This window comes from Geotrypetes seraphini, chromosome 6 (genome assembly GCF_902459505.1).
Source record: "Geotrypetes seraphini chromosome 6, aGeoSer1.1, whole genome shotgun sequence".
Classification (NCBI taxonomy): Eukaryota; Metazoa; Chordata; class Amphibia; order Gymnophiona; family Dermophiidae; genus Geotrypetes; species Geotrypetes seraphini.
The window spans coordinates 227,881,454-227,902,157 of NC_047089.1; the positions used below are offsets into that span (position 1 = coordinate 227,881,454).

The 20,704-nt window shown below is 41.8% G+C and overlaps 1 protein-coding gene across 6 annotated transcripts in view; it reads right to left on the bottom strand.

The window, feature by feature from the left end:
* The window catches only part of SCAF4 (SR-related CTD associated factor 4), a 375,178-nt gene that overhangs the window by 189,252 nt on the left and 165,222 nt on the right, over positions 1-20,704 (bottom strand). For all 6 annotated transcript variants that reach the window (XM_033949802.1, XM_033949800.1, XM_033949803.1 and 3 more), the window contains 3 exons: positions 13,275-13,395; positions 11,634-11,822; positions 7,727-7,815 (listed from right to left, as the gene is read on the bottom strand). In XM_033949802.1, the coding sequence (XP_033805693.1) occupies positions 7,727-7,815; positions 11,634-11,822; positions 13,275-13,395 (399 nt within the window). The remainder of the gene's footprint in view (positions 1-7,726; positions 7,816-11,633; positions 11,823-13,274; positions 13,396-20,704) is intronic.

Consider the following 20,704-nt stretch of genomic DNA (forward strand, 5'->3'; position numbering starts at 1 on the left):
AAAGGCAAATAATACAGAATACAATCATCAATAACAACAAACTTCGAAAGTTGCAAAAGAAAAAACCGACAGACAATATCCAGAAAGGGTGGGGCTCTGAATTCATCTGCTGCGTCTAAAGGAAAGAAAATCAACAGGTAAGAATGTAATTTCCCCTTCTTTAGCAACAGCAGCAGAAATTGTGGTACCATCCGAAGATTTTGGAAATCAGAAATAGGAATCCCCGCCGAACAAGGCCTGCAACTCAGAAAACCGCAGAACTGAAGCCATGGCCACAAGAAACCCCGTGTTCAACGGCACAGCCTTTTAGCGTCTCAAAAGACAAAGATGAAATGTAACCTTTGGTAAACTGCGAAAAAGCTACTTAATTAAGACTGTACTCCGGACAAAGCTTTCTAAGAGGTGTACGAATATACCGTACTCCGTTTAGGAACTGAACTACATGAAGCTGAGAAGTAAGTGAAGAGCAATATACCTAGCCCTTGTAACAAGCTAAGAATGGCACTTGAATCTGAAGGAAATTAAACGCTAAGCCCTTGGCAATACACTTGTGCCATAAAAAAATTCTGGAAGGGTGCAAATGTTGAGAAGTACCCAAGACAGGAAAAACTTCCAAAAGGAAGCAGAAGCCACAGGTGAAGACATCTGTATTGCCTGGATAAGAGAAGAAACAACCTGCTGCGCATAACCCTTACACGTCAGCCATGGCTTTTCAAAAGCTAGGTCATAATACCAAAGTAGAACGAATATCCATGTTGATCGGACCCCAGGTGAACAAATCTGGAGATACCAGGAAACTCAACAGTCCGGCTGTCGAAAGACTCATCAGATCCGCATAGCAAGGATGGCGCAGCCAAGCCAGAGATTCTACAAATACTTTGCCCTCAAAGCGAGTTCGAGATGGCAAATCCAAGCTATCATCAGCCAAGAGAAAACACTGAAAAGAGAGAAACCAGAGGCGAGAAAGAAGCCACGCTGCTACCCCCTCTGACTCCCACTCCCTGTGTCTGCCGAAGAAGCTAGGAAGCTTAAAATTTCGAGACGAGGCCACGAGGTCTAGTTCCACGAGATCTCACTTCCATACAAAGAGCGGGAACGTCTGAGCCAAAATTCTCAATATCCAGGATGTAGAAGATTTCACAATTACTAATATTCACACTTTCTAGAGCGTACACAGCGCTGTACACTGTAACATACAATAAATGGGCCATGCTTTGATTTTGCAGAGAGAAAATCTTCCTGACCCGTAAAATGATCTGCCAACAGAAGAGGAAGATGAGGGTCCACCCATTGAAGTAGAACCATAACTTTACTCGCCAACTGAGAACATCACCTACTGCCCAGGCTGGGGAGAAATACCACCATCATAAAACTGACTGAAAAGATCTTCTGCATCATTCCGGAAGAATGGTCTGAAGCTCCAGAAACAGTAGCCTGACCATGTTCCAGAGCAGAAGAATGAACAAGTACTGAGTCGCTTCTTAAGACCAGACTCCTGGAGCTGAGGATGGAAGGCACCGAGCCCCCCAATCCGACAGCACGGGATGTTTGGTGACCATGAGCTAGTACAGCAAAGACCGAAACATGCCTGTGAAAGGAGAAATCTTGCTGAGCTATCACATCATAATGAGTGATGCTTGAGGAGCCTAACAAATAATTGGAGCCCTAAGATACCAGGAACCACTGGAACAAAAGCGACTGCTGTAGCGTTAGAATGGGAAAGCAAGCCGAAGTTCCCAGTGGAGTCAGCAACATGGATCCTAGAACCTGTACATAATCCCATACTCTTGGTCATGGTGACTGAAGAAGAATGCAAACCTGAGACTGTGACCCATCGCCCTAGTCTCCGGGGAGAAACACATTTCTCTCCTATATGAATAAAAACAGCTCCCTGATATACCTATAAATAGTACAGGGGAAAAGAGCGCTGTGCAAATTCGAAGATTCACGTCCAAAGAACTGAGGAAAAGAAACCACCCTTTTCGTGTCAGTCAAATGGCCCGACTGGAAGATGTCCGAATCAAGCAGTCAATCAAGAAAAAAGGAGGTGAATTGCCTGGTAGTGCCAAAACGGTACCACTGCCCTCATTTTCTAAAATGTTTGTGAACCCTTGGGTAGGCGAAATGGCATGTGCCAAAACCGAAAGCGCTGCTCCAAGCAAACCCAGTGTCGATTCGGAGTCCATAGTGAAAATGTAAATATTCTCCTAGTTTTTCTGCAGAAATGTGTAACCCTGAGAAACTAATTCAGCAGAACGAGACTCCACTCCTGGTCCCTCTTGGTACAGATGAAACTGAACGAATCTAAAACGAAACTACTCTGGCTCGGCCCAAAATTAGAACACCTGCCCACCGTCTTCTCACTGCCCTCTGGCGACACACTGCAGTTTGAGTTCTCAAGCAAGGTCCTAGGCATCATTATCGATTCTTCCCTCTCCTTCAATGACCACTTCAACTCCTTGGCATGCTGAGGAAAGTAAGGTCCTACTTCCGCCAACAACATTTTGCAGTCCTTGTCCAATCTATCATCCTCTCCAAACTAGACTACTGTAATGCCATCTATTTAAGTCTAACAAAAAAAGTCTTCAGAGACTCCAGCTAATCCAGAACACTGCGGCCAAGTTGATCTTCGCAAAACGCAAATCTTATCATGTCTCCCCACTTCTGGCCAAACCTCACTGGCTCCTAGTGATTTCCAGAGTTCATTTCAAATGCACCTGCCTGGCTTTTAAGATCATTCACGGCATCCTCCCCCCAATCTCACTATCTTATAACTCCTCGAGTCCTGACTCCACCAGATCCACCCAAAAACATAAACTATCCTTCCCCTCTCTACATGGTATTCTCTATGCGGGTAAACTGGGAAAATCCCTCCTCTTCAAAATCACAGGGCTTTGGAACAATCTTACTGTCCCACTACCGAACCTGAGTTCCCTCCAATTATTCTGTAAGCACCTGAAAACTTGGCTTTTCACAAAAATGTAATGCTCTCTTCCCCCCTTTACGCAACCCCAACCCCTAATTCTTCTCTTCCTATATTTAAGTTCTTGTAAACCGTGCCGAGCTCTACATCTGTGGAGAAGATGCGGTATATAAACTTAAGGTTTAGTTTAGTTTAGAATGGGATCCAGACCAAGTCTGCCCAATGCCCCCATCTTGGGCACCATGCAGTAAGTGGAATAACGTCCCTTAGTTGCCGAAGAACTACAAGAACCGCCCTGAGGACCAGTAACACTTAAAAGGGAAACACAAAACATAGAGACTCCAAGAATGAACCGGAAATCTGAGGAGGATGCAAAGTTGCAAGTATCCTGAAAAATGTTCACAGCCCCCTGACCTGACATCATAGCATCCTCCCCCTCATGAGACAGCCTGAAGAGTCATTGGAAGAAGTCAAGATCCCCTCAGAATGAAGTGCAGAAGGTCAGGGAATGGCAGGATGAGAACTGTAGGATCTGTAAGAAGAAAGAAACTCTCCTAGGAAAAATCAAGGTTCGCAATGTAAAGAGGAGTATACTGGACCATGAAAACAGTACTAACTCCATCCAACGGGAGCGAAATACGTATATCCTTTAAAGTGAATACGTACAAGATGCAATCAAGATGCTGCATCTACCGCCCCATAGAAAACAGCATCATTCTAGCAGGTATCAGACAAAGCTCACATCGCTAATGAGAGCTTCAGGGATGAGGCTAACAGCCACATAGCGTGCGCTCCTCCACGGGTTTGATAGAATAGGTAACTGGCTCCTAGTTAGAAGGAGCTGCACAGCCCTTCCTGTCTGGTCGGGGGGTTCATCTAGCACGTGACATGAGAAAATGGCGACAGGAGAAACCAGCGTGATAAGCATGGAAATCTGAAGTCCAGGCCCCCTCAGAAATAGAGAAAGAAAGTCCTGGCCGCAGGAAGATGCGAAGTGTCATTATGTCCACAGAGACAGCCCAAACTTGGAAACTGTTTATACTACCTTTAGGCATAGATATCCTATGCCACTACTAGACACATGCAGCACAGCACAGAGGCACAAATAAGAAGGACAGTTACCAACAGAGAAAGGCTCAATATGCAGGGACCCCAAGAGAGACAATGAGATACCCGAGTGAAGTACCAGGCACTATCTTACAGCTGATCTCACTGTGCCGTGAGATCCAAAGACAAACCGAGACTGGGTGACCTAGCACCTCTGGTAATCCCCTTGAGGGCTAACCCCAGAGTCCGATTAAACTAGCAGCTTCCTTCAAGTGAATACAGCAGGAACACAGACTTAGACATATAGATCTGCTCAAGCTTGTCCCAAAGCTGGTAAAACATGTACAACTTGTCTGAACCGGAAAGGAGAGAAGCCGCGGCATACCCTGACCAAAGTCAGCTGGTAATAAACTACTGGTACGCTGCAGCTCTCCCGCCATTGCCGGAGACCCAAGCGCACGCCTGAATCTCGCTGAAAATGTGGCTGCTGCATCAACGCTCCTAGAAACATAGTCTGATTCAAGCCCCGCAAAATTTACCCTACCGAAGCCTGCATAGAAAGAAAATCAGACTCGGGGAATAACTAGAAGAATGGTGCGGTGCTTCCCACAACGCCGGAAAAAACATGTCCCATCTCATGCATGCTGCCATAAACCGGCATCTGCACAATCAGCTGCACATGGCCGCAACAAACACCGATGAAAGAGAGCCTCGGAATAAACAGGACTACTACTGCTGCACTGAAACCCAACAAGGAGAACAAGTGCGAGCATGAAATCACACCGCTACTGCCGCACTGTAAACAACAAGGAAACCAAGCGTGTGCATGCAAAGGACGGGAAAGTCCCGGTTCCCTCAATGGATTTCTAGTCATAAATATTAGCCTCAATAAAATATACATTCCTTAAACGTACGTTGACCGAACCCACAGTACTAAGACTCCCAAACAAAACTTGGGGGTAATCATTAGTGAAGACAGCCAATCAAGTGGAGAAAGCTTCATCCAAGGCTAGACAAATGATTGGTTGTATCCGTAGAAGTTTCGTCAGCTGGAAGCTGGAAGTCATAATGCCATTGTACAGATCCATGGTGAGACCTCATCTGGAATATTGTGTACAGTTCTGGAGGCCACATTACCAAAAAGATGTGCTGAGAGTTGAGTCGGTTCAGTGAATGGCAACCAGGATGGTCTCAGGACTCAAGAATCTCCCGTATGAGGAATGGCTGGGTAAGTTGCAGCTATACTCACTCAAGGAGCGCAGAGAGAGGGAAGACATGATTGAGACGTTCAAATATGTCACGGGCCGTATCGAGGTGGAAGAAGATATCTTTTTTTCTTAAAGGACCCACGACAACAAGAGGGCATCCGTTGAAAATCAGGAGTGGGAAACTTCATGGCGACACCAGGAAGTATTTCTTCACCGAAAGTGTGGTTGATCATTGGAATGATCTTCCACTGCAGGTAATCGAGGCTAGCAGCGTGCCAGATTTTAAGAAAAAATGGGATAAGCATGTGGGATCTCTTCATGGAAGAAATTAGGGGGGGGGGTCATTAGAGTGGGCAGACTTGGTGGGCCGTGGCCCTTTTCTGCCTTCATTTTCTATGTTTAAAAAACAACACATACATACTCACAAGCTTGTTACTAGGGCCGATTGAAGCCAGTAAATGCTGGTTGTGCAGCACTAACAGGGCAGAATGTAGTAACCGTGGACTCCTTTTTTTTTTTTAAACAGAGAAGGGAACGAAGAAAAAATAGAGACCCAATCAGACCCTCTAGCAATGGACGGAGGGTGAGGCAGGGACCTGGGGGGGGCCAGGTGTAACCCCTAAAGCCGGCACCGTTCAGTCAGACACCCCTGTCTCACTGAAGAGAAAACCTCAACAGGAGAAATATAAATGTCGTCCCACTGAAGAGAAACCTCAACAGGGGAAAATAAAGTTCCAGTCAAAGCCAGAATCCAGGAGCTAGTTGAATAACTACCATCACCTGCTGGGAGATAAAGCATACTGAAGATACAGGAGGAGTGCCAGCCAATAGGACCACCTGTTAAATCAGTTTCTCTATCTCCGCCTGCTGGTAAATGTGTGCTATCCCATTGGTCTCTGGATTCATCTGCTGCTGTTGCTAAGGAAATTCTGTTTAAGAAGGGCCTCCAACTTACTCTCCTCAGAGTCCCATAAGGCTGAGCCACCCTCTAAGGACACCATATTCTGCTTGGTGATAGCCGAGACCACCACGTCCACCACTGGCGACTTCAAAGTATCCCTATCCCCCTCCGAGATGAGATACAGATGAGCCATGGAGTGTGCAAAATGAAAAGATGCCTCTGGCGTCATCCACTGCACCAGGACAATATCCCAAATATCCTGATGTATGGGAAAAGAGCGGGATGCAGAGCGGATCCCCCGAAGCAGAGGGTCCACCACACACACTCCTGTGTCTCCTCCTCGAAGCGCAACACTGAGGAGGACCTGAAGAATCAGCTCCAGCTCGCCCCGCTGAAAAATGCATCTTCACCGGTAGACAGAACCACAAAGGCTCCGCTACCAGCATCCATAATACATAAACTTGACAAGAAAAAGTAGACTGAAATAGTTAATTTCTAAAATGTTTAGCAAATAAAAAAGTTTTCAGAACTTTCAGAATAAAAAAAAAGAACCTAAACTTCTTAATGTAAGCGGTAAAGCATTCCAGAATTTGGTTAATTTAAAAGCAAAAGAATGACTAAATCTCTCAAAGGTTCTGTTTTTACCACTGAGAGGGAAATGTAAGTTTTATTTTTGTTTTTTGTTTTTTTTTTAATCTTTATTCATTTTCAGAAATTACAACAAGTGTACAATAATCACTCAGAAATATATTAATTAATCTCTTGACAATCTTATTTGTAATCCTCCAAATATATAAATATAAAAGAATCCCATCCCTCCCACCCATATATTAATAATTAACAATTATCAATTATTGTCATTCATATTCCCACCACCCCCTTTATCTTAACCAATACTGAGGTGTTTAAGATGCAAGTTTTCATTTTTGAGAACTTCTGGCAAGATGAGATCTATGAACATTCCAGTCTAAATGAATCTAAGTAACAAAAATGCCAAATAGAATCTTAAATGCAATACAAATGCACTTAAATTGAATTCTAAGATACACTGGAAGCCAATGTAATTTCTTGAGCAGAGGGGTTACGTAGTCGAATTTACTCTTACCCAAAATAAGCTTAGCTGAGGTGTTCTGTATTAATTGAAGTCTCTGCAGACTGACCTTTGAAAGACCCAAATACACTGAATTGCAGTAATCCAGCCTTGACAAAATGATTGATTGAACCAATACAGAGAAGTGTTGTTGGTTAAAAAGTGCTCCCACTCTTCTCAGAGTATGGAGGCTGAAAAAACACTTTTTAATAAGCGAGTTTAGTTGGTCCTTAAATTAGACACCGACTTGTGTGTTAATGTTAAAGACTCCTGCTACACTGTGAGCAGTGTCTAAATCTTGACTTTGCCAACATAAGTCCAGAACTTCTTGGTAGTGGGGGACAGGGGGATGAACTTTACACTGCATTTTGAGCTCTGAACAGTTTTTTCATTCCAGTTATGTGTAATGTTGTTAGCCAATTGCATGCCGATGGAACTTTTCTATTCTTTAATTAAAACTTTATTTACAAAAATAAAACACACAAATTTATTTTGATCCCAACAAAGTATAAATTTTAGCTCTATAATAAATGTGGAGCAAATTACATCATGCTCACCTAGATGCAGACCTGGATCTGGATTTCTTGCCATCAGTAACATGTTTTACTTCCTGAACGGATGGTTGTTCAATTTCCATCGACATCTCCTAATGGAGAAAAATAAAAACAAAAAATTATCCTCCATAAATAAAACCCATCTTAAGAAAAAGTGCAAAAATATTTACATTATAAGTTGAAAAACTTCACTCCACTTCATCTCATGTACCCATATTACTCATTCTAAAATGATTTTAACCATAATAATTTTTATATGAACTATTCACAAAGCACATATTACATTTTACTGTATGTAGCAATCTGAAAATTTCTATATTTCTTCAGGAAAATTCAAAATATCAAATTCCTTAAACTTATAAAACTATACACAACGCTGAGAAACATTTACCCTGCCTTTGTATCCGACATCACAATCCAATACATTTGATGGTTAGAACGTTTCAGCAGATTTAAAGGTAAACAGCCAGAACCCTAAGCAGAATTTTGCAGAAAACACAAACTACCCAATTTCAGGAATCTGCTGGCAGGGAGACAAAGCCTAGCCACTTAGAATGGTCTGGCATGGATGTTAAAGGTATTTTAGACTGGTCCTGGACATATGATAACTTACATAATATAGTATGGATTTGCAGCACATTGGCTACAATCAGGGACTACAAATAAGACACTGTTTTATTAAGCTGAAAGCCAGAACTAGCCAAATTTTGCCTCCTGAATGTGGGTGACACTGCAGCTCTATAAAAAATCACCACAATCTTTCAGTTGTACTATGAATGTCTCCTTCCCAAATCTGTCCTCAGCTGAGGGCTAAATCCTGTCTTCACATTGAATTTTGGTTTCAGTTACAGTACCAAAACTGGCACAAAATCCAATTTCTACCTCGTTTTAGTTTAAAGACTATAGCCATCATTTCAGTTTCAGTTGAAATTGACAGTGTGTTTTCAATGGAAGCCAAAAATCTGTACTTGTCCTTTTTATCTCCCTATCCTCCAAACAGAAGCTGCCTTTCTTCCCTGCCAACCTATAGGATCCCCATCAGGCCTATCATACAATCCCTGTAGTTCTAGGTGTGTAGACAGAGCAGTTGCTCTTATCCATGCTGGCTCTGCTCTCAAAATGGCTGTCATGACCTCTAGTGACAATTTTGTGAGACTGCCATAAGAGGTTATGGCAGCCATTGAGCATAGAGACAGCATGGGCAAGAGCAACTGGAGATCACTCCTGTCCTAATACCAGGGATTGTAAAATAGACCTGAGAGAGACCCTAACAGGTGGGCAAAGGCTTCCATCAAAATTCTAGCCCCTTTCCTCCTGTTTCTACATACATAGCTTCGTGCTAAAACAGAGGGGAGAGTGGCAAGGTTGGACAGCCCAGAACAGAAACTAGCTACTCTACACTTCTCTAGTCCCTCATTTCCAGTTCCCTGCAGACTGCTTGAAAGGAAAGGTCTGGGGCAGGAAACAGCAGTTACAAGGTCTAGGAATCAGATATTGTTTTCTTTTTTTTAATCTTTATTCATTTTTACATCTTACAACAAGTGTATCAATAAATGACATTTGAAATTGAATACATCACTTGAATTTCTATCATTTTCAACTTAAATCATAAAGTTTAACCCCCCTCCCTCCTATCTCTATCAAACCTATGCAATCACATATATCGTATAAAATTTTCTTTCCTATTGATCTAAACATATAATAAAATTCAGAAATCCCCCCCTCCCAGTCCCTCATTTGCATTGTTCTTATAATGGAAAAATGGTTATTTATTCATTACAATAATTTGTCAATGGCACCCAGATCTCTTTAAATTTCTTATAATTCCCTATTTGTATGGCAATTGTTCGTTCCATTTTATAAATGCGACATAACGAATTTCACCAAAAACTGTAATTGAATTTGCTCCAATTCTTCCAATTACTTATGATATGTTGTATGGCGACCCCAGTCATAATCAATAGAAGCCTGTTGTTTTTAGATGAAATTAGGCTCTTTGCTCTCATTGACATTCCAAACAGAAATGTATCATACGATAATGCCACAGGATTTTCCAATAAACAATTTATTTGGCCCCATATTGATTTCCAAAAGGCCAAGATAAATGGACAATAGAATAATAAGTGATCTAGAGTCCCTGGTTCAAGATTACAATGCCAGCATCTATTATATTTGGTGGCAGAGGCAACAACCTCATTTTGCCTATGCTTAATTTGGGCCCGATTATAATTAGTTAATAGTCCACATTAGAATGATTAATTCCATTTTCACTCTTATCTTATGGCCAGTGATTTGTGTACAGACCCCTGCGGCATTCCACTGTTTACTCTTCTCCATTGAGAAAATTGGCCATTTAACCCTACCCTCTGTTTTCTATCCGATAACCAATTCCTAATCTACAACTGAACTTTGCCACCTATCCCATGACTTTAATTTTCTCAGGAGCCTCTCATGAGGAACTTTATCAAAAGCTTTCTGAAAATCTACATCAACCATCTCACCTTTATCCACATGTTTATTCACACCTTCAAAGAAGTCAAGCAAATTGTTGATGCAAGGTCTCCCTCACCTGAACCCATGCTGACTCCGTCTCATTAAATCATGTTTGTCTAAGTGTTCCACAATTTTATTTTTTATAATTATTTCCACCATTTTGTCCGACACTGAAGTCAGGCTTACCAGTCTGTAATTTCCCAGATCTCCCCTGGAACCCTTTTTAAACAAATCAGACCTGGCTGTAGAGTGGGTGAGAGATGCACCCTGGATCCCTCTCTCTCTCCTTCCACTCCCTTTGCAGCAAGGGAGGGAATGAGAGGGAGAAAGGATGGACAGTGAGAGAGAGGGGGAGATGTTGTTATGGGGATGAAGGCAAGAGGAAGAAATGTTCTGTAGGAGTGGGAAGGAGGGAAGAATGGTCCAGCAAAGAAGGGAGTGAGGATGCTGTACAATCTGAGGGAAGCGAGAAATGCTGGATCATGGAAGGAGAAACCAATGGACAGTAACCATATGAAGAAGAATTTGCAGAAGCCAACAAAGTAGAAAAAAGAGAAACTGGAGCCAACTTGATGGAAAAATACATCTCTAGACAACAAAGGTTAAAAAAAAAAAAAAAAAAAAAGAGGAGCTCATTGACTGAAATATATAAGCTTTGGGAAACATATATAGCAGATGTCTTTGAATTATGTTCAAGAGAAAAGGAAATGCATTTTTTATTTTATTTCTCCAGTGTTGAAGTACTTGCTGATCCTTGCTGTGGCTGGTGGGGATCCCCAAGCACCACAGCTGAAGACCTCCTCCCATAGGCAGTCAGAAATTCCCTCCTCCAAGCATTGCAGTTGCTGGGAGCATCCCCGAGACACTGAGGTGCCAGCATCTGTTACTCAGAGACGCTGCTGCTCCTGCCAAGCTTGGCAAAAGGGACCCCTGGCACCTTCAGAGGAAGTCCTCAGCAGAAATAGCTTGAGGGTATTCATCAGCTGGAGTATTTATATTTACATTAGAGGCTCTGGCAGAGACCCATTTACAAAGTATGTATTCTTCCCAATTAATATTTCAAAATTAATAAAGTGTCTTTGCTTATTTGTAAATGGGTCTCTACCAGAGCCTTTAATTCAGTAGCATAACTGAATAAAATAACTACTTCTGAAGTTTATGGGGATGGGCGGGGACAGATTCGATTCCAGCGGAGACGGGTTTGATTTCTGTCCCCGCACAACTCTCTAGTTTGAAGTCATTCTGATTGCATCAAAATTATCAAGACCAAAACATCTGAATTTTAGTTGACTACATATTTTGTAATTAATTTGGAAAATAAACAAACAAAAAAAAAAAAGCAAGAGAGATGAATACTCTGTTTTCTCTCTTGTATGAGAGCAGATCAGATCTGGTAGTCAGTGACAAGAAATCTCACCTGTTGTTGATGCACTTTCTGGATGTGTGTCTCACTTTGAGTTGGGAAAGGCGCTTGGAAAGGCTGTGGAATAGGTGGAGTTGGAGCAACCATTGGTGGCACCATGGGTGGGTAAGGTGGGGTAGGTAGAAGGCCAAACCCAGCCATTTGTCCATTAGGAGGAGGAGGAGGAGGAGGAGGAAGAGGAGCCTTCAAAAGAAAACAAGAAATGTTCATCTCTAAGAAATAAAATAATGTGAAGTGCTATGAAAAAAACAGGCTGAAGTCAGTCTTATTTCTGCTGTGTGTCAGATTCAAACCTTGGGTACCTGCAATTCCATTTGTGAAACATAGTAATAACAAAATTCCCCTTTTCTGTTCCAAATTTTCCCTCAAAGATATTTAAGTCATTTGTATGCAATATTTCCTCAGCTGCATGGGAGTCCTCTGCCAGTGAGGAGCGCACTTCAATATCACTTTTTTAATCACTAAGGTCTGGCAGGATCTCTGGTATTAAAACATGCAATATTGAAGCATCCCACCCCCACAGAAGAACAGGGCAGAGATATTCTGTACAGCTGAGTGGGGATGTTTGCAAGCACCTATGCAGGTACATCCACCACTACAAATATGGGCCCCCCCTTTTATCAAGCCGTGTTAGTATTTTTTTATTGCTGGCTGCTGCAGTAAAAGCTCCGATGCTCACAGGAATTCTATGAGCGTTGGGAGCTTTTACTACTGCAGTCTGTGCTAAAAACACCTAAAGTGGCTTCATAAAAGACAGTGATAAAGCAGGTTTATCACTTGGTTAAGAAAACCTATGTCTGCTATTACAATTTTAGGTTTGAACAGCAACAAGAGTCGTTGCCCCAGAAAGTACTACGTCTCAGAATCTCATACAAAGAGGAGGAAAAGAAAAGGCATTACCCTTACCAGTGAAGCTACATAGAAGACTTGGATATAAGAACATAAGTAATGCCTCTGCTGGGTCAGACCAGAGGTCCATCATGCCCAGCAGTCCGCTCACGTGGCAGCCCATCCTCTATCTATACCCTTCTATCCCCTTTTCCTTCAGGAAATCATCCAATCCCTTCTTGAACCCCAAAACCGTACTCTGTCCTATCACGCCCTCTGAAAGCGCATTCCATGTGTCCACCACCCTCTGGGTGAAGAAGAACTTCCTAGCATTGGTTTTGAATCTGTCCCCTTTAAATTTTTCCGAATGCCCTCTCGTTCTTTTAGTCTTCGAAAGTTTGAAGAATCTGTCCCTCTCCACTTTCTCTATGCCCTTCATGATCTTGTAAGTCTCTTATCATATCCCCTCTAAGTCTCCGCTTCTCCAGGGAAAAGAGCCCCAGTTTCTCCAATCTTTCAGCGTTTGAAAGGTTTTCCATACCCTTTATCAAGCGTGTCGCTCTCTTCTGAACCCTCTCGAGTATCGCCATATGACAGACAAAAATATCCCAGAGATTTACCCCTCAGCATGTATTTCTGCACACTTTTGAATTTTGTGCAATAGAAACATGTCTTAAAATGATAACCTCATGATAAAATTTAGTACCACTATGAAGCATTTAATTAGACAAGCCAACTTTTCACAAAGGCAGACTAGAACCTGAACCTAAGCAAATTTGCTAAAAACATAAAACAATTGAAACTGACCTGATTATGCAAAGGATCTGGCAGGATGCCCATAATTCCTTGCTGAAACTGATCCATATTTGGGAGCTGCACTGGAAGCTGTGGATATACAGGTGGGGGCATGCCATCTCCAGAGAACCCACTGTGGAACAAAAAATTAAGCAATTCTGCAGTACCAAGTATTACAATTATTTTATATCAAGTGATAAGAGTTATTTGAAAATAGTTTTAACAAATGCATCACCTCAATTTGATCACTGTACACATTACAGAAGTAATTAAGCAGATTTATAATGGTAAGAAAAATCTCACAATATGCATTTCCTTGATTCTAAGACTCCATCAATTCTAAGACACACACCCTTTTGCAAAGCAGAAAAATAAACCCTCGATTCTAAGACACATCCCCATTTTGCAAAAGTAAAAAATACAGTAAACAAACATGCAAAAGGAAAACAATATAAGTAGTACGGTATTTTGAAAGTAAACTGTTAAGAAGCATGCAGATACCATAGATTACTATTTAGGTACCCTAAGATTGCAATATTTGTAATGTTTGTCCTTAATTTTAAGATGCCATGGAACATAATCTTCACCTACCTTCTTTCACATTAAAGTGAGTAAAAATGTGCGTCTTAGAATTAAGAAAATACGGTACTTAATTACACTATAAAAGACATAAGAAAAAGTGTAATGCTGAAGACCTAATATGCATAAAAAATCCCCCAACAGAGTAAATTTCACACAATATAACTATCATCATCATTTAATAGACATTCAACAAATTCTTCCATTTAGGAGTGAAGTCTGAATTCTATAGAGCATAGAAGACAGAAAAGAATATCAAAACTACTTTTGTAACACAATATTAAAGTCATTTCTCCTTACAGCACACTGTATTTAAAAACAAACAAAAACAAACAGTAACACTTCTTCCAGTTTCAAACATTCTGTGAAGTAAGGGAAAGCCCCAAACAAAAAAAAATCCCAATGGGTCCTTTTCCTAAGTTGCAGTAATAGATTTAGTGCATCCTAAATGCTTCAAAGTCCACTATATACTTCAGTGTTTCTCAACACAGGGTACGCGGGCTGCTTGTTGGGAATACGCAGCATGGCCTCTGCAGAGAATATTCCGTCTGCCAGTCCGAAGCCGCACTGCCACCCCCCACACCTCCCCCCACAGGGCTTCCCTCTGATGTCAGATCTGACATCAGAGGAAAGCCTTCCAGGTCAGCAGGAGAGAGGTGGTAGGAGGTTCCCAGTTACCTCCTTGCCACACTCGCTCCTTCTGCCTTCAGCGGCTTGTTTGGGGGGGGGGGGACGAGCAGCCAGCAGCAGTTCACACGCTGCACTTAGCTGACCCAGAAACCTTCTCTCTGATGTAAGAGCTGACATTGGAGGGAAGGCTTGTGGGTCAGTCACGTGCAGCATGTGAATCGCTGCCTACGCATCCTCCCAACAAGCCGCTGAAGTCACATGGAGCGAGTGTGGCTTGAACAAATAAGGGGACACAATCTTTCTGGGACAAAGGAAGAAGGAGCATGTTGGGGCACTAGAGGGGCATGATTCTGGGACAATGGCTGGAAGGCAGGGAGGGGGAGGCGGCACAAACTCGACTCAAAAGGAAGGGAGGTGGCATGAACATAGGACACAGAAGGGAGGGAGAAACGGGGCACTAACTTGGGACATAGGAGGGAGGGAATAGAAAGGGAGAATTGTTGAGCATGAGTGTGTGAGTGAGAGAAAAAGATGGTGGCACATGGGGAAAGGAAGAAAGGAAAATTGGGCATAGATGAGAGAGGTAGGTATGCATGGGGAAGAGAAGGATGAGAGGGAGAAATGTTGGATTTGGTGGTGGAGAGGGAACAGAGGGACAGATTGAAGGGGGAGCAATATTTGACATAGTGATGGAGGGAGAGATGTGGTATGCTGGAGAGGGGTGATAGGAGAAATGGGCATAGGGCTGGTGGGCAGTGATGAAAAATGCTGCACATGATCCAGGGAATGAGCGAGTGAGAAATGTTGAACCCATGGAAGGACAGAGAGAGAGATGTTGGTTGGAGAAGGAAACATAAGAATAGCCTTACTGGGTCAGACCAATAGCCCATCAAATCCAGTAGCCCATTCTCAAGGTGGCCAATCCAGGTCACTAATACCTGGCCAAAACCCAAGGAGTAGCAATATTCATGCTAGCGATCCAGGGCAAGCAGTGGCTTCCCCCATGTCTTTCTCAATAATAGACTAGGAACTTTTCCTCCAGGAACTTGTCCAAATCTTTCTTAAAACCAGCTACATTATCAGCTCTTATCACAACCTCTGGCAATGCATTCCAGAGTGCGTTCCAGAGCTTAACTATTCTGAGTGGAAAAAATATTCCTCCTATTGGTTTTAAAAGTATTTCACTGTAACTTCATTGAGTGTCCCCTAGTCTCTGTAATTTTTGACGGAGTGAAAAATCGATCCACTTGTACCCGTTCTATTCCACTCAGGATTTTGTAGACTTCAATCATATCTCCCCTCAGCCATCTCTTTTCCAAGCTGAAAAGCCCTAACCATTTGAGTCTTTCCTCATAAGAGGAGTTCCATCCCCTTTATCATCTTGGTCGCTCTTCTTTCAAACTTTTCTAATAATAATAACAGTTTATATACCGCAGGACCGTGAAGTTCTACGCAGATTACAATGATTAAAAGATGGTACAGAATGAGTGAACTTAACAGAGTTAAAAGCTAGTGATTAACAGCTCTAGGGATCAGTTATTGTGAAGAAAGAGTTGTACGGGTCAGCTGCCTAGATGCTTCAGAACAGATATGTTTTTAGGCGTTTCCTAAATTCCCCATAAGTAGTAGGCATAAGCAATTATTCTAGATCTTTACCGCATAGTGCTGCCTGATGTGCCACTAAATGCGCCACTATATCTTTCTTGAGATAAGGAGACCAGAATTGAACGCAATACTCCAGGTGAGGTTGCACCATGGTGCGATACAGAGGCATCATAACATTCTTAGTCTTGTTAACCATCCCTTTTTTTTATTTATAATTCCTAGCATCCTGTTTGCTTTTTTGGCTACCACCACACATTGGGTGGAAGGTTTCATCATATTGTCTACGATGACACCCAGATCCTTTTCTTGGGCGCTAATCCCCAAGGTGGACCCTAGCATCCAGTAACTGTAATTCAGGTTATTCAACCCAATATGCATCACTTTGCATTTGTCCACATTAAATTTCACCTGCCATTTGGACGCCCAGACTTCCAATATGCTAAGGTCCGCCTGCAATTTTTCACAATCCACATGCATTTTAACAACTTTGAACAGTTTAGTGTCATCTGCAAATTTAATCACCTCACTCAACATTTCAATGTCCAGATCATTTATAAATAAGTTAAATAGCACTGGTCCCAGTACAGACCCCTGCGGCACTCCACTGTTTACCCTACCCTCTGTTTTCTATCAGATAACCAATTCCTAATCCACAACCGAACTTTGCCACCTATCCCATGACACTTTAAATTTCTCAGGAGCCTCTCGTGAGGAACTTTATCAAAAGCTTTCTGAAAATCTAAATACACTATATCAACCGGCTCACCTTTATCCACATATTTATTCACACGTTCAAAGAAGTCAAGCAAATTTGTGAGGCAAGATCTCCCTCGGCTGAACCCATGCTGACTCCATCTCATTAAATCATGTTTGTCTACGTCAGGGGTGTCAAATTCAATCGCATTAAGGGGCCAAAATCTAAAACACAGGCTAAGTCTTGGGCCAGACCTCGCCCAATCTCCGCCACAGACCCTGCCCCATGATAGTACTAATTGTAACACCATTTTTTATATATACACACAATATAATCTTATTAACAACAAAAAATGGTTAACCACAAAATTAAACTTGCAGGCTTGCCATAATCTTTTCTGTACTTCATTAGAATTTGTCTTCCATCACGACTACACACATGCTTTCTCAACTCTTTAAACAGGATTAGGCTATGAGTAGTGAAATCCTAGTAGCCATTGATGTTCTACGTGTTCAAACCTGGGGGAAAGGGGAAGGGGCTTCATTAGAAGAATGAGGGTCTTCCCCAGGTACCTGTGCTCTTATGTCTTCTGTGTCAATGCAGCCTTGGGAGATGAAGTAAGTTGGGTTTTTTTTTTTTTTTAATTCTTTATTCATTTTTCCATCTTACAACAAGTGTATAATACTACATCAATTGAATCATATATATCACTTGAATTTCTTTACTAATATCATCTTCAATACATAAATTAAGCCCCTTCCCCACCCTCCCTTGCCACAAATATTATAAATCAAACATATCTTACATATAATATATTCAAAATATTGATTAAATCAATAATATAGCTATACATACCCCCCTTTCCCATAATTATAATTATACTTTTAGTGTAAAAAGGTGTCTAATCATTACAATATGTTACCAATGGCCCCCAAAACTTTTTAAAATTATTATAATTCCCTTTTTGAGATGAAGTAAGTTTTGAGAGTATGTCCAAAGGTGATCAGGCCAGCCAGCAGCTCTTGTTCCCATTCAGGCTTTGACAGATTGTTGTCCTGTGCTGGAAAGTAATTCCATAGCTTTCAAGCAGTATATTTTCTGGCCAGCTCCCTCCTCCTCATTTCCACAGTGTGCTCAAAGCTGCGGGTGGCAGCTCCTATGCGCATCCTGCGCCTAAACCAGAAGTCTTCTCTCTGACATCGCAACATCAGAGGGAATGCTTCCGGATGAGGCATGGGACGCACGAGGAGCCATTGCCTGCAGCTTTGAGCACTATGTGGAAATGAGGAGGAAGGATCAGGCCAGAAAATAAAACACCAAGGTGCGGCAATGAAAACACCGCATTGCACCACGGGCTGCATTAAACAGCCGGGCAGGCCGGATTCAGCCCGCAGGCCTATAATTTACCAGATCTCTCCTAGAGCCCTTTTTAAAAATTGGCTAACATTGGCCACTCTCCAATCTTAAGGTACTACAGACGATTTTAGCGACAGGTTACAGTAGGTCAGCAATTTCATGTTTGAGTTCTTTTAGTACCTTGGGATGTATACCATCTGGCCCTGGCGATTCATCACTTTCTAACTTGTTAATTTGGCTTAGTACATTTTCCAGATTTGCTAAGATTTCTTTCAGTTCCTCCACATCTTCTTCTGTAAAGACCGAAACAAAGAATTCATTCAGTCTTTCAGCTATGGCCTTATCCTCCCTGAGCACCCCTTTTGCTCTTTGATCATCCAACGGTCCCACAGATTCCCTCACAGGTTTTCTGCTTCTGATGTACCTAAAAAAATTGTTATGAGTTTTTGCCTCTTTGGCACGTTTCTCTTCATATTCTTTCTTAGCTGTCTTTATCAATGCTTTGCATCTAACTTGTCAGTGCTTGCCTCTTCTTATTTTCTTCGTTGTGATTTTTTTCCATTCTTTAAAGGATTTTTTTTGGCTCTAATAGCCTCTTTCACTTCACCTTTTAACCACACCGGCTCTCGTTTCCTCTTCTTTCCACCTTTGCTGATACGTGGAATACATCTGGTCTGGGCTTTCACTTTGGTATTTTTAAATAATATCCATGCCTGGTTTACAGTCCTAACCTTTGCAACTGATCCTTTTAGCTTCTTTTTAACCATTTTCCTCATTTTATCATAGTCACCCTTTTGAAAATTAAAAGCCCCTACAGTTGATTTCTTTTGCGATGTTACTCCCAGTCTCAGCTCAAATTTGATGATGTTATGATCACTGTTTCCCAGCGGACCCAACACAGTTAACTCCTGTACTATGTCTTGCATTCCACTAAGGACCAAATCTAAATTAGTACCCCCTCTTGTCAGTTCCTGTACCAGTTGCTCCAAGAAGCAGTGATTTATGTCATCTAGGAATTTTTCCTCCCTAGTACACCCCGATATATCATTTAACCAGTCAATATTGATGTAACTGAAATCATAAATATCATTAAGAAAAATATATGCTAGACACTTCGTTCGTACAATCTTGAATAAAGCAAACATCAATTCAAAAAAGACCTCACTAAAGTAATGAGGAGTACCAAAAAAAAATATAGGAGAAAAAAAGGCCTCAGTTGAACGACTTCATGGGTCTAAAAAAACCTCCACTATCGAACTCTTAATATCCCTGCACTTCGACCACTAAGCTAAGTACTTCTACATTCTATATATAGTTGAACAATTAAATTAAAATAAATTTAAAAAATAAAAAATAAAGTTCAAAAGGGTCTGATGAAGAGAGGACACTTAAAGCCACGGACTATGAAAGTATTGAGTCCCTGGTGGTGTTGCTGAGAACTGTTAGTGATTGGTACTGAGAAATATAATGGTTTCTGTTTTAATTTATAAACAGTCGCTTATTATCAGCTGTTGAGTTGTTGGCTTCTCAGAAAGTTAGATTTATTGAAGATTTGAGTGCCTTGGTAAATTGCACATTTTAAAGTCATCTGCCTTGACTTCTTTGGGGGGAAAACCCCCCAAATATAAATGAATATTTTCTCTGCATACAGTGTTTGTGGTTACCATTATGTATTAATAAGATTATATTGTGTGTATATGAAAAATGGATGGAGGGGGCGTGGCTTGGACGCGAACGATGACGGTTGGATGAAGAAAGAGCTCCTGTATAAACAAGCTTAATTTCAAAAAAAAAACTACAAAAAAACGTTCTTAAAAGTATATAAATTGGAGTTTACCTCTTTGATTAGGTGGGAGAGTCAATTGAAGGGGAAAATCGGAAAAAAAAAAAGTGCCGTTTTCTGAAAAACGAGGTGTGGAGGGCTGAATCCGTCTTAACGGCAAAGACAGCAAATCGGGTCTCCCAAGCAGAGACGACAAGATCAGATCCCCGCTGACAAAGCCGGTAAGATCGGGACCCCGCTGGCAAAAGCTGCAAGATCGGGTCCCGCTGACAAACGCGGCAAGATTGGGTCCCCGCTGGCAGAAACGGCAAGATCGGGTCCCCCAGGCAGAAACAACAATATTTACTTTTAAACGTTGCCAGGGTGGGCTGGTCCGGGACGCCGTGAGGCCAGAGAGGCTTTCCTTCCTCTTTAGCACGATCAAAGCTCTCTGGCAGAGAGCAAGAGGAAAGTGCAAGTGTCTTGTCTTGAAGAGGAAAGATTTCCCGAAGGTGGGTGTTAACAGGCAGTTGCTCGTTGCAACACGACCGCGGCCATCTTGGATCGGAAAAAAAAAGAAACTTTTACAAAGTCTGGGTAGGCCGGTGAGCTGCCTACTGACAAGGATAAGTTTTTTTTTTTTTTTTTTTGAAATGCCTGATGCCTGCTTAATTCAGGTAATGGGCTGCTTGAAATAGCTGTCCTCTGCTGGAAATGAGGAGAGATCTGCAGTGAAAGCTACTTGGCAACGGTTTTTAACTATTTCCTTGCTGCTAACTTCAAAAATAAACTGTGAAAGATTCAATATAAATGTTA